The sequence below is a fragment of the Syngnathoides biaculeatus genome, chromosome 9, assembly GCF_019802595.1.
Source record: "Syngnathoides biaculeatus isolate LvHL_M chromosome 9, ASM1980259v1, whole genome shotgun sequence".
Classification (NCBI taxonomy): Eukaryota; Metazoa; Chordata; class Actinopteri; order Syngnathiformes; family Syngnathidae; genus Syngnathoides; species Syngnathoides biaculeatus.
The window spans coordinates 31,722,112-31,737,334 of record NC_084648.1 but is presented as its reverse complement, the minus strand read 5'-3'; the positions used below and the strand labels follow the sequence as shown (position 1 = coordinate 31,737,334).

Sequence of the window (15,223 nt, the reverse complement as noted above, 5' to 3'; positions counted from 1 at the left end):
GTAAAGGTAGCGTGTGATCCATAAAGACAGTGAAGGTGTGTCTGTACAGGTATTAATGAAACCTTTACAGGCCCAACATGACTGCAAGTACTTCTTTTTATAGTTGTATCGTTTCTCAGCAGGCTGCAACATGCGTGAGACAAGCCCATGTGGCTTCTCCCTTCCATATTCCATGAGGTGTGATAATATTGCTTCCACTTTCTAAGGTGATGTGTTACCTGACAGAACTTACTTCATGATCCGCTGAGTTGTGCTCTAGTACATAAGATGTGTCAAGTCTTTCTCTCTTTTGAAGGATGCATTTTTCTCTGTGTTCCACATCCAACTCATATGTTTAAACACTTCATGTAATGCTGCAAGAAAAAAGTTGCCAAGATTGAAACAAATTTTTTGTAAATGTTTAGTAGCCCCAAGAATAACTTCAATTGTGTGACATTTCTTTGTGCGTGGGGCCTCGTAGATGGCTTGGAATTTTTTCTTTAGGGGATGAAGTCCTTGAAGATCCACTCTGTACCAGAGGTACTCTACTTCATCCTGAAAGGAGGCCTACTTTTTCTGAGAAGGAAAAGTCCAACTCATTTCAGATTAGCTCACACCATGTGCAGGTTTTTCAAGTGATCAGCTTTGTCCAAACAACTGACCAATATGTTACCCAAACACACTGCAAGTAGTGTAATTCCACATAATTTGTTTTGCTATTTGGAACATGGCCAGAGCTGAGGCCACATGGACTCTGTTGTATATGAACAATCCTCTGCGTGTGTTCACTGTAAGGTATTTTTTTAAGCTTTCATCCATGAGTATTTGTTGATATCCTTTGAAGAAATGCTGAACTTTTCTGAGTGCTGTGAACAGATAATTCACTCAAGGTTTGGAGTACTGCTATAGAAAAGTTAGTGTTTATTTACCGTAAAATTCAAATCCTCATCCAATGTGATGGTTCCAACTGGTTTCATTTTGGGGTACAACTGCGGCGACCCATTTTGAACATTTCACAGGTTTGGTAATTTCCAGTTTTATCAATCTGTCAAGATCCTTGTCCACTTTTGCTCTCATACCAAAATGAATTGACCTTGGCCAAAACAAATGAACAGCATTTTCTTTCACATGACAGCTTTGGTTCTCCTCTTTGGACACATCCTCATGTTGACACAAAACCTATTACAATTTTTTTCTTTGATGACATTTTTTCAGCCTTTACTGTATATACTACATATGGTGACATTTGTGTTTGGATTCGACCTTGTTCTAGTTACAATGACCTTTAACCATAACCTCACCCTGAAGTGAACCAAAAACTTCTACTGGGTCGCCTGTATAGGTCCCCAACTTTATTTGAACTGGAGTGCTCCGAAGGGTTTGGGTCTTTTTTCCATGTTGATTTAAATGTCTTTTTATTCGTTACTGAAAGGCTGATTTCTGCGTCTATCTCAAAAAGAACACTTTCTCCATTTAGTTCCTTGCGCTCAGTGTATGGATCCACATTCAGTCATAGCCCCTAACTTGAATTTCATGCATTTTAAGTTGAAAGGGCCATCCTCTGAGCTGTCATTTTCACTGACCTTTGGCTGCTCTTGAACCTTATGTGCACAGTAACTCCTCTGTTCCTTTTTCACATCATCAGATTTCCAATTTCCTTCGTTCAGTTTACTTTTCTTCCTCCCAGCCATAGCTATATGCCCCACCTTTTCCACAAGTATGATATTTTTCTTGTTTGAAATTACCTTGCAACGACAGCACTCATTTGCCGTGTTTTTCCATGTGCCACTGGCGTGCGACCCCTTGTTTACCTGGAAGCAATTTTCTTTGGCTCTCTGGTCTTGTAGATCCTGCACATTTATATTTGTTGTTTTAGCAGCTAATGTAATGGCAAATACTTTCTTCCAAGTTAAAATTGCTTCTGCGAGGAGTTATCTTTGAATTCCCACATCATTGATTCCACACACGATCCTGTGACTTAACTGCTACTGAAATGTATCATAGTAGTTACAGTACCTTGTCAGCCTCGGTCACTCTGCTAAATAATCCATTACTTATTCATTTGTTTTGTGACTGTGAGAATCAGACTTGTATCTTTATAATATTTCACTAGGTTTTGGAGTCAAAATGGTTCTTCAGTAGTAACACCAGATGTTGTTAAGCTTGGTGTTTTGTTCTTTTTCCCGAGTTGAGGAGGCTCCGTATTGAACTGTATGTCAACACACTCACCACACTGAGGAGTATAGGTCTTTGCTTATCTCCATCTTCAATCCCACTGGCCACAAAAAAAGCATTCTAATATTTCATAGTATTCTTCCCAGCTCCACGGCTGTAGGGTCCCTGAGAAAGATACCGATAACTCCAAACTGCTCCCTGGGCCCTTAAACTGACCCATACTCCAGTGTGCTCCACCAAGTATGTATGCAGGCATTTTAATGACAATAAAGATGATTCTTATTAAATATAGTTGCAGTTGTAGTTGCTGAAGCTGAGACTTCTTGGACTCTATAAGCTTTACTTGTTTTTTTTTCCAGTTTTAGGCAGTCTTTAAGTTTTTATTTTTGGAAACCATTTAAATCTGCCATGGTCTGTGTTGTGGTTTGGGTTGTGCTTGTTTTTTCTTCATGCTTTCCTGTCTTGTGTGCTCATTTAATTAAAATGTCCACCAATTCTCATCAACCTTTTACCTTGTGTCAATCAATCGGCCCCCTGCAGTCAGTCGTGTCTTTTTCAGGTGCTACTCGTTGTATCCTCAATTGGTCTGTATTAAGTTCCCTGGTTTCTTTCAGTTCTTGTCGGTTTATTGTCATTGTAGTATGTCAGTCTCAAATGTCGAAGTTGTTAGTTATAGAACTAGTCATGTCTTTGTTGTATGTTTTGTTCCTAAGATTTTCTTTGTTATTTTTAATTAAGTTGGTTGGACCTTTGCTAATTTAGCATAACCACCTCAATCCATGATTGCCTTTTTTAGAAATTAAAAAAAAAATTGATATCCCTGACTTGCCTCCCTGCATCCTTGCAATTGGTTCCTCCACGTTTTGCCTTTCCTTCCATCTCCCCCCGCCAAATCAAGACATGTTAATGTGGAAAATATAAAAAGTATATATTCTTGACAGTGATGACGTGTAGATATTGATGATAAACATATTGTGTGCCTTAAAGTGTAAATCTGGGGTTCTTGTATTATAATCCATATATTTCTGCTAATGATGAAAAGTTGTTTATTGCTTGCACTTTAAGGTATTCATGTCATGCTTTACTTATTCCACATTGAATTGTGTTTATTGTTTCTTTCTCTTTTCTTGCCTCTTGCCTTTATGACTTCAGTCTTATGGTTTTCCATATTGTTTTTCACACAGTTATAGCAGAGGATATTTCATAGGCTATTTATACCTTGTGCTGGCTGCCTTCCCGCAGCCATAAATAGTTTCTAGCTGCATCCTTCCTTACTTTTATTTTTTTTTTTATTTTTACTGCCCCTCTTACATTCACATATATATTGAAACAAACTTGGTGAAATGCTGCAGCATTTGCATGCAGCCCATCAAGATTTAGTCTTGGGCGCCTTGAGGCGATATAGGATATTGGTTGCTTGGGTGCAGTAACCCTTGGATGACATGTTTATAGAGAAGAGCTTCAGAGGAGGCGATCCCATTCTGATTGGCGAGGGTTTATGATGTATAAAATCTGCTTTTCCTACAATTGGATCAAAATTATTTTGATAGAACGCTGGCATGTAATAATTGCCGCAGCAATTCCAGATCACATACTTTAGTTGTTAAATCCAGAATTACTTGAATCTTTTTCTACTGATGTCCTTGTGGACAATGGCATGATTTGGATAGTCTGAAAATGTAAACTATTGAACAATAAGAGCAGGAATTGATCCATACCATTGAGAAACAACAGCTAAAAGAATACAGCAGTTGTGTCGTGAGAAGAAAAGGGCCAAGTATTTGTACCATAATTTTACAGAACATTTTGGTTGGTTTACAAATAGTGGGACATTTCTTTTACCTGACACCCTTTTAAACCACCCCTAAGACCGTTCCTCACATATACTCCCTCAGGAGCACTGAACCATATAATATTTTACCACTTTAATGACACACATTCAAGTCGCCTCTTACCGGAGTGAAATTCATGACTTTGAGTATCCAGATGGTTAGAGCCAGGTTGACAATCATGGTGACAACAAGGAGGAGAATAAAGAAATACAAGCATCTCTTCCTCCAGCCGTAGATTCCCACCGCGTGGTACATCTGGGCTCCGCATACCGACGACCCCCGTTGGTGCAGAGAGTTGGGCTGTGCTGCCAGGATATACTGCTCCTGAGTCATCTGAAAGAGGCAAATATGTAATGTTTGTTTAACAGGGTTGTGAAATATTGTATGCATTGCCATAAGCATTAGGAAACAACAACAACAACAAAAACCTCAACTGGGTTTATTCGTACAATAAGTGGAGATATTGTACATTACACTCAAGAACTGTATGCTAAACATGAGCTGCCTCGACCACAAACACCTTCATTTATAGTTTCTCAAAACACAGCATAGAAAAATGTTTTGTTGGACAATCAGCCTCATGCTGCTGCACCAAGTTTAAAGATAAAGACATTTTCTGATTACAGTGTGATTTGATCTGATCTAGGGGTGGAACTAATGATTTTAAAAATCAACTAACCTGTAATTTTTTTTCAATTAATTAATTAAAATATCCACTCTTTATCTGTAAAACAAGACATTATTTCCAACTTAAAGTGTAGAAAATAAACAAATTGATTATGATTCAGTTACCAGTTTGGCTTGTAAAGTCAGAAAAAATAGGCAAAGTTGGAAATTGTTTTCCAAAAGGATGATGTTTGCAAATCTCATATTTTGGTGAAACACAAAGATCATCAGGCATCTTTATTTTGTGGAGATTTTTTTTTATATGTGGGATATGGACAGCCGCCCAGTGTGGCAGTCCGTTGGGTCCAGCAATAAGACAAGTTGATGATAAAGATAGGGTTTGGACAAAAATATATCACTGGCCATTTATTTTGACAATTCCTGTTTTTAGTAGGTATCTTGTTTATGGGTGAGACTGTCGGGAAGAAAAGACAAATGAAAATTCCATACATGCAGTCAAAACACAGACAGGAATGCAGCAAATATGCCTTATGGAACAAATATTGACGGCACCCCCACAAGCTGATAACCTCCGCATTTGTGCCTTCTGACTATCAACAATTATATATTGCTCTGGGACCATTATGTTTATGAGTCACTCCAACCTTGCAATTGCAGAGTTTTACCACACTAAATGTGTGTTTTGATATTTTAAAACTTTGCACAAATGCTCCCAGTGTATATTATGATAATGTCACTAATTTCTTTTGGGTAAGTACGGCATCCAGAAAAGGAACTTTGAAGGGCAGATGGTGGTGGACTTTGCAAAAAGGATGGAGATGGCTGTAGTGAACACTTATTTCCAGAAGAGGGAGGAACATATAGTGACCTACAAGAGCGGCGGTAGAACCACGCAGGTAGATTATATTTTGTGCAGACGATGTAATCTGAAGGAGGTTACTGACTGTAAAGTAGTGGTAGGGGAGAGTGTAGCTCGACAGCATAGGATGGTAGTATGTAGGATGACTCTGGTGGTGGGTAGGAAGATTAAGAAGACAAAGGTAGAGCAGAGAACCATGTGGTGGAAGCTGAGAAAGGAAGAATGTTGTGCGGCCTTCCGGAAAGAGGTGAGACAGGCTCTCGATGGACAACCGAAGCTCCCGGAAGACTGGACAACGACAGCCAAGGTGATCAGAGAGACAGGCAGGAGAGTACTTGGTGTGTCATCTGGTAGGAAAGGGGAGAAGGAGACTTGGTGGTGGAACCCCAAAATACAGGGAGTCATACAAGGAAAGAGATTAGCGAAGAAGAAGTGGGATACTGAGAGGACTGAGGAGAGGCGAAAGGAGTACATCGAGATGCGACGTAGGGCAAAGGTAGAGGTGGCAAAGGCTAAACAAGAGGCATATGAAGACATGTACACCAGGTTGGACACGAAAGAAGGAGAAAAGGATCTCTACAGGTTGGCCAGACAGAGGGATAGAGATGGGAAGGATGTGCAGAAGGTTAGGGTGATTAAGGATAGAGATGGAAATGTGTTGACTGGTGCCGGTAGTGTGCTAAATAGATGGAAAGAATACTTTGAGAAGTTGATGAATGAAGAAAATGACAGAGAAGGAAGAGTTGAAGAGGCAAGAGTGAAGGACCAGGAAGTGGAAATGAAGTAGAGAAGTATGTTAAAATAGTACAGGACATGTATGATGGCAGCAGAACAATGGTGAGGTGTGCCTTAGGTGTGACAGAGGAATTTAAGGTGGAGGTGGGACTGCATCAGGGATCAGCTCTGAGCCCCTTCCTGTTTGCAGTGGTAATGGATAGGCTGACAGATGAGGTTAGACTGGAATCCCCTTGGACCATGATGTTCGCAGATGATATTGTCATATGCAGTGAAAGCAGGGAGCACGCAGAGGAACAATTGGAAAGATGGAGACATGCACTGGAAAGGAGAGGAATGAAGATTAGCCGAAGTAAAACAGAATATATGTGCGTGAATGAGAAAAGTAGAGGGGGAAAAGTGAGGCTACAGGGAGAAGAGATAGCGAGGGTGGACGACTTCAAATATTTGGGGTCAACAATACAGAGCAATGGAGAGTGTGGTCAGGAAGTGAAGAAACGGGTCCAAGCAGGTTGGAACAGCTGGCGAAAGGTGTCTGGTGTGTTATGTGACAGAAGAGTGTCTGCTAGGATGAAGGGCAAAGTTTATAAAACAGTGGTGAGGCCGGCCATGATGTACGGATTAGAGACGGTGGCACTGAAGAAACAACAGGAATCTGAACTGGAGGTGGCAGAAATGAAGATGTTGAGGTTCTCGCTCGGAGTGAGCAGGTTGGATAGGATTAGAAATGAGCTCATTAGAGGGACAGCCAAAGCTGGATGTTTTGGAGACAAGATTCGAGAGAGCAGACTTCGATGGTTTGGACATCTTCAGAGGCGAGAGAGTGAGTATATTGGTAGAAGGATGCTGAGGATGGAGCTCCCAGGCAAAAGAGTGAGAGGAAGACAAAAGAGAAGGTTTATGGATGTGGTGAGGGAAGACATGAGGGCAGTTGGGGTTAGAGAGGAAGATGCAGGAGATAGGCTAAGATGGCAAAAGATGACACGCTGTGGCGACCCCTAACGGGACAAGCCAAAAGGAAAAGAAGAAGAAGAAGAAGTCACTAATTTCTTTCAGGTCCGCTGCCAGTTTTGTTTACCAACCAAATAATATGACTGCTTTTACCCCAGACAACACGAAAATGTTCATAACAGACATTACGTTTACTTACCCACCCAAAAAAAAAAATTGAAACACTCATTGGTTAGATTAACCATGCTGTGTGAAACAATGCAAAAACTGGGATTGGATATCTTAATTTAGATCCACTGGTTTTAGACCACAGACAATTCTAGAATGAAATTCAATAGAGGTGTGTTCTGTTCTTCCCTCTTTTGCCTTTTGGGGCAATACGGTAGTCTTTTTCTTGGTACAAAAGACCAAAGGCTTTTGTTCTGTTCTCTCGTTTCTTGCTCTGCCGAAGACACTGGCTCCCAGCCCAATAGCCCCACTCTTCACCACAAGGTGAGGAGGAAAGTTAAAATGGGCTTTGCCTGGCCGAATCTTCTTTGACCTGCCGACAATCGCTGACCATCCATTTGGCGAGCCTTCTAAAGTACAGGGATTGATAGAGGTTTGTCGTCACTTGTACTAAGGTTTATCAACATAAAACAAGTAGACAGCTGTACATTAGACAAATGCAATGGGATTATGTTCTTCTAAAGTTCATTCACACCAGAAGTAGACACAGAGGTCTAACTTCTGGTTTTTCTTGACGCAAATTTCTCGAGATTTTATCTGAACCTGATATATGCTACAGGAAGGATGAACATAAATGACAGAGGGAGAGAGCACTATTACCGTTATTTCAGTGGCATTGGCTGTATATGTACATGATGTATATGATTTTAAAACAAAAATTGCATGCTATTTAGAAATGCATAGAAATGAATTTGACATACTGTAGCTTGAGTGAACAGATGCAAGGATGTGGAGAAAATTGTGGTGCAACCACCTGCCACTATAATGGAACGCTAACCACTGGAAAGAAACGGTCTCAAAATAACACAAGACCATTGTGCAATGAACTACACTACACTTTAAATTATGTGATAGACTAATTACGTGCCTCAGGGCTGTTGCTTTGATTAAATACATGGTCAAATGGGTTCAGCAGTTAACTCTTTATTATCCATGCATGAGCATTACTAAGTATCGATTCAGGTAATTAGTTACAATCCATTATCGTTCTTAAGGAAAAAAAATGGGTATCTTTTTCAAAGACATTCTTGAAGATCCAAAAAACAAATAAAATTAACACCACTGAAAAAGTATTGTTAACAAAGCAGACATCTACAGTATGATTAAAAAAAAAATAAAAGTACAGTTGAACATGCAAATGCAGCCCTATGGGGAGCACAAACCAGTGCAATCTGTAGGCCAGTGCCAAGCCCGGATAAATGCAGAGGGTTGCGTCAGGAAGGGCATCCAGTGTAAAAACTGTGCCAAACAAATATGAGCGTTCATCTAAAGAATCCCATACCGGATCGGTCGTGGGCCGGGTTAACAACGCCTGCCCCCGGCACTGCTAACCTGCAGGGCGTCAGTGGAAATTCAGCTACTGTGGGTCGAAGACAAAGAAGAGGAGGAAACCGGATCCAGCGTCAAAAGAAAAAGAGGAATGCACAGAGCCTACAACTCAGTGTAGGGACTTTGAATGTTGGGACTATGACAGGAAAAGCTCAGGAGTTGGTTGACATGATGATCAGGAGAAAGGTTGATATTCTGTGCATCCAAGGGAGGAGGTGGAAAGGTAGTAAGGCTAGAAGTTTGGGAGCAGGGTTTAAATTACTCTCCCACGGAGTAGATGGGAAGAGAAATGGAGTAGGGGTTATTTTAAAGGAAGAGCTGGCTAAGAATGTCTTGGAGGTGAAAAGAGTATCAGATCGAGTGATGAGACTAAAATTTGAAATTGAGGGTGTTATGTATAATGTGGTTAGCAGCTATGCCCCACAGGTAGGATGTGACCTAGAGTTGAAAGAGAAATTCCGGAAGGAACTAAATGAAGTAGTTCTGAGCATCCCAGACAGCGAGAGAGTTGTGATTGGTGCAGATTGTAATGGACATATTGGTAAAGGAAACAGGGGCGATGAAGAAGTGATGGGTAAGTACGGCATCCAGGAAAGGAACTTTGAGGGACAGATGGTGGTGGACTTTGCAAAAAGGATGGAGATGGCTGTCGTGAACACTTATTTCCAGAAGAGGGAGGAACATATAGTGACCTACAAGAGCGGAGGTAAAACCACGCAGGTAGATTATATTTTGTGCCGACGATGTATTCTGAAGGAGGTTACTGATTGTAAAGTAGTGGTAGGGGAGAGTGTAGCTCGACATCATAGGATGGTAGTGTGTAGGATGACTCTGATGGTGGGTAGGAAGATTAAGACAAAGGTAGAGCAGAGAACCAGGTGGTGGAAGCTGAGAAAGGAAGAATGTTGTGGAACCTTCCGGAAAGAGGTGAGACAGGCTCTCGATGGACAACCGAAGCTCCAGGAAGACTGGACGACGACAGCCAAAGTGATCAGAGAGACAGGCAGGAGAGTACTTGGTGTGTCATCTGGTAGGAAAGGGGATAAGGAGACTTGGTGGTGGAACCCCAAAATACAGGGAGTCATGCAAGGAAAGAGATTAGCAAAGAAGAAGTGGGATACTGAGAGGACTGAGGAGAGGAGAAAGGAGTACATCGAGATGTGACGTGGGGCAAAGGTAGAGGTGGCAAAGGCTAAACAAGAGGCATATGACGACATGTACACCAGGTTGGACACGAAAGAAGGAGAAAAGGATCTTGAGGATATTGGCCAGACAGAGGGATAGAGATGGGAAGGATGTGCAGCAGGTTAGGGTGATTAAGGATAGAGATGGAAATGTGTTGACTGGTGCCAGTAGTGTGCTAAATAGATGGAAAGAATATTTTGAGAAGGAAGAGTTGAAGAGGCAAGAGTGAAGGACCAGAAAGTGGAAATGATTACTAAGGGGGAAGTCAGAAAGGCACTACAAAGGATGAAAAATGGAAAGGCAGTTGGTCATGATGACATACCGGTAGAGGTATGGAAGCAATTTGGAGAGATGGCTGTGGATTTTTTGACCAACTTATTCAACAGAATACTAGCGGGCGAAAAGATGCCTGAAGAATGGAGGAAAAGTGTTCTAGTTCCCATTTTTAAGAACAAAGGCGATGTTCAGAGCTGTGAGAATTATAGAGGAATAAAGTTGATGAGCCACACAATGAAGTTATGGGAAAGAGTAGTGGAGGCTAGACTCAGGACAGAAGTAAGTATCTTCAAGCAACAGTATGGTTTCATGCCTAGAAAGAGTACCACAGATGCATTATTTGCCTTGAGGATACTAGTGGAAAAGTACAGAGAAGGTCAGACGGAGCTACATTGTGTGTTTGTGGATCTAGAGAAAGCCTATGACAGAGTACAAAGAGAGGAACTGTGGTACTGCATGCGTAAGTCTGGTGTGGCAGAGAAGTATGTTAAAATAGTACAGGACATGTATGATGGCAGCAGAACAATGTTGAGGTGTGCCTTAGGTGTGACAGAGGAATTTAAGGTGGAGGTGGGACTGCATCAGGGATCAGCTCTGAGCCCCTTCCTGTTTGCAGTGGTAATGGATAGGCTGACAGATGAGGTTAGACTGGAATCCCCTTGGACCATGATGTTCGCAGATGATATTGTGATATGCAGTGAAAGCCGGGAGCATGCAGAGGAACAATTAGAAAGATGGAGACATGCATTGGAAAGGAGAGGAATGAAGATTAGCCGAAGTAAAACAGAATGTATGTGCGTGAATGAGAAAAGTGGAGGGGGAAGAGTGAGGCTACAGGGAGAAGAGATAGCGAGGGTGGACGACTTCAAATATTTAGGGTCAACAATCCAGAGCAATGGAGAGTGTGGTCAGGAAGTGAAGAAACGGGTCCAAGCAGGTTGGAACAGCTGGCGAAAGGTGTCTGGTGTGTTATGTGACAGAAGAGTCTCTGCTAGGACAAAGGGCAAATTTTATAAAACAGTGGTGAGGCTGGCCAAGGTGTATGGATTAGAGACGGTGGCACTGAAGAAACAACAGGAAGGAGAACTGGAGGTAGCAGACATGAGGATGTTGAGGTTCTTGCTCGGAGTGACCAGTTGGATAGGATTAGAAATGAGCTCATTAGAGGGACAGCCAAAGTTGGATGTTTTGGAGACAAGATTCGAGAGAGCAGACTTCGATGGTTTGGACATGTTCAGAGGCGAGAGAGTGAGTATATTGGTCAAAGGATGCTGAGGATGGAGCTCCCAGGCAAAAGCGTGAGAGGAAGACCAAAGAGAAGGTTTATGGATGTGGTGAGGGAAGACATGAGGGCAGTTGGGGTTAGAGAGGAAGATGCAGGAGATAGGCTAAGATGGCAAAAGATGACACGCTGTGGTGACCCCTCACGGGACAAGCCGAAAGGAAAAGAAGAAAAGAAGACAGTTGAACATATATTTTTGTCTAGATAAGATCATTTGTGTTTGAAATTAGACATTTCGAACACTTTAATGTGTTTTTTCATAAGGAGAAGCGCTATCTAAATATAAATAGCCTCGTCCATTCAAACCCCACTCCTTCCCCAAAGGACATAATATAAATAATAATACAAATTATGTTCATTCACCCCTTTGGGGTTGAGCGATTATGCAAAGAGAAGGGTGAGAAGCAGGATGCAAATGTTTGAAAGGTGAGTGAAAATGTATGTTCGAATGCATGGACACACACAAACTAATTCCACTAAAGTTTCTTGGGGCCCATGGTGTAGAAAGATGAATAAACTTGCTACAAACAAACTGAAAAACACATGAAAAAGTTGTACTTTACCAATTTGCGCTAGCATGTGACAGAGCATGTGAAAGCCCTTGCCTGTGATTCGGTGACACCTGAGTGTCGAAGGGAAATGATGAGCATCAAGGGTAACAATTGCATTCTTTCTTAGCCAATGGGATGCCAGGAAGATGGTACGGCAATAGCCAATGAGAGAGCAGCTCTGTTGTGCAATTCTCAAATAAACATAAAGGACGTTTATGGTCACTCACATTTGAAAAATGTACGGGTGTGGTCAGTCATGCCAGGAGATAAAAGGTTGCGGGTGTGTGTTGTTTGTAATTATGAGTGTACCCCTGTTAGAGCGGAGGGGGGTGGTGTCTGGTAAATTAGGAAGTAGAAGTAGGCTGAGCAGTAGAGACCATGTGCTTCTGTGTTTAAACAAAAAAAAAAAAGACGCCAGGCTGTGGCTCACTGCCCTGTATTGGTTTTCATGTCCGCTAAGAGTGTGCGACAAGTGCGCAGCTTGACTACACAAGACTACACAAATTAAGCAACGTCTTTCAATTAGTATGTATTTCTACTCGGAACAAATTTTGGGTGATTTTCCGTGCTCGACTGTGCAGATTTGCGAGTGCGATGGCGCGTGGGCACATATGTGCCTGTCAAATCACAAAGAATGATGTTTACATTTGGTGGAATTTGGACTCGGTTTTTGCCTTTTGTATCCTGAATTTTCCTTGGTAACAAGACACATTTTGTAACCTGAAATTTTCGTTACAAGAGACATTCAGAAGTCGAGGCACCACTATGTATTTTTTGGGAGTTTTAGATATGGTTTGAAAGTTAACTGTACGCTGTAGTTGTAGAAATGTGATAAGTTATTAGGAATATGGGAGCAGCAATTCCAGTGAATGACCAACGCATAGATTAAGGGCACTTTGTACTTATATAGTGAGGGAGTGCTGTTTCATGCTGGAAAGTATATGCCCCAGCGCTCTTTTGTCATAGGATTATTTTTTTAAATGCAGCCAGTTTAATATCTTTAGAAACAAATCACAAAAATGACTTCACTGGGCCTATAAAGTGGATGACCAACTGTTGGACTGAATTATCCTGTGGAATAGAGGGAACGCTTACATGTGACACCCATGCATTTAAATGTTCTTTGCACAGTAATACTGTTGAGTCTCCTGTGCTAGGATTGGCACTACAATGTCTTCCCACAGGTCTAAAGTGCATGTTAAGTGGATTGAAGACATTAAATTGCCCATGGGTGTGAATGTGAGCATAACTGGTTCCATGTTTGATGGGGGGATGATAAGTCCCAGGCAAGCCTCTCAGCTTATGCCACTTGGGACATACTCCAACAGCATCGTATCCTACACAAGATAAGCCTGAGATTTGATGGACAGACGGAGTTCAAGATGAGGAGCATACTGTTTCTTACACCATAACCCTTAACAAGATAAATTGTATAAAATGGAGAGGTGGGTAGAAGAGCTAAATATTGTATTCAAGTAAAAGTACTGTTACACAAAAATAATATGACTCAAGTAAAAGTAAAAAGTGGGAATCCAAATATTTAAAGTAAATAAAAGTACCCAAGTAAAAAGTAACTTCTGTGTTTTTTTTTTTTTTATTTTAATCAAAAAGCATGGACATAATAGACACACACAGACATCCATCCATCCATTTTACGAGTTTTATGAGGGTCACGGGAGTGCTGGAGCCTATCCCAGCGGCTATCATGGGGCAACAGTTGTTGGAGGTGTTTAAAATGGATAGATGAATGTATTCAATGTTTTCGTTGAAGAAAAAGTGGATTGGGCATTGGCCAAGGGAGAAATGATTAGATTTGCTATGGATCCACTGCTTACATAAATCTCAATTTGTTGATTCATATGCTTTATAGCATGTGAAGCACCCCATACCAAGCATGCTTTTGCAGACTCCAACAGGTATCTTCCAGAATGGTCCTGTATTTGGCTCCATTCATCTTCAGCCTTTGTTTTTGTTGCAGGGCTGAGTGTGGAGATTAATACTGGCTAAGTGTGTGATACAGGAGGTGGTGAATAAGAAAGAGACTGAAGCGAGTGCAGAAATGCAGACAGAAGTGGATGGCAAGTGTAGAAGAGAGCGAATGATAGTGCATGAAGATAAGAAGCCAGAGGACGGTTGAGTCCATTAGTTGCCGTGCAGCAGGAGTCGTCAGTGGCAGGAGATGTGGACACTGGCTACATGGCATCACAATCAGGCTATCTGTGTCCGTCTCTGACTCTACAACTATTTTACCTCGCACTCTTGAGACACTTTCTCTCGCTTCCTTTTCACCTCCTCTTTTCTTCTTCACCTCTTCATCACAGTCGCACACATACAAATTATATCTCTATTTACTAAGCCTGCATGACTGTAAGAAATCAGTAGTTTGCCTTTCTCACTAAAAGGCCATTTCTTCATTCTTTTATGTGATGATACTATTAAGCATAGATAGGAATCCAGAAGTCCTGATGCTTGCCTAGTCTCTAGGAAAAACTAAAGAAAAAAACAGTCATTTTCCATTATGTTTTATTGTTTTCCAACATCATTTGAGTGTCTTATTTTCCTTTCTGGAGCGGCCTTGTTCGTTTTGTAGGAGGGCAAGCCTGTCTTATTGTATCCTGGCTATTATCTCCTTCTCAAAACAGAGTCTAATTTGTCAGATGGTTGAAGAGGAACAGGAGAATCTGTGATGTCATGTCATTATCCAAGCAGCTTAGCCTCACAAGGGTTGCGGGAAAGCTGGAGCCTATCGCAGTTGGCTTCGGGCAAAAGGCGGACTACACCCTGAGCTGGTCAGCAGTCAGTCGCAGGGCCGATATCGACACCATCCTTGAGTGGGAATCAATCCCACTGCTCACACCAAAGGCAGGCGTGTGTACCACTGCACCATCAGTGACATCAAGAGAATCTGGATTTATGCTACTGTAGCATCCACCTGCTGCCTTCATGATCCACGTTATCTCCCCAGATGCTCCTGAATTTTCTTAGGAACCCAAAACAAGCGCGTTAGGTTAACTGGTTCAATGATCTCAATTTCAACAGTAGTGTGGGCCTGTATTGTACCGGCAAACTTTCTCTCCTCAGGTCGAAGATGACGCGTTATTATCGTTCAATAAATTAATCCTTTCTGCACCCAACTCACTCAACCAATCACAGCGGCTGGCACACACAGCCACCTGGCCTAAACTGACATGCACGTTTTATGTATGTACGTAAA

The 15,223-nt window shown here is 41.7% G+C and overlaps 1 protein-coding gene across 1 annotated transcript in view; it reads right to left on the bottom strand.

Moving 5' to 3' along the window:
* LOC133506152 (zeta-sarcoglycan) overlaps positions 1-7,006 on the bottom strand; it is a 188,332-nt gene extending 181,326 nt beyond the window's left edge. The window contains exons 1-2 of the mRNA XM_061829983.1: positions 6,998-7,006; positions 4,110-4,319 (exon numbers count right to left, since the gene is read on the bottom strand). Of these exons, the coding sequence (XP_061685967.1) occupies positions 4,110-4,319 (210 nt within the window). The 5' untranslated portion in view covers positions 6,998-7,006. The remainder of the gene's footprint in view (positions 1-4,109; positions 4,320-6,997) is intronic.
* Between the last annotated feature and the right edge of the window lie 8,217 nt (positions 7,007-15,223).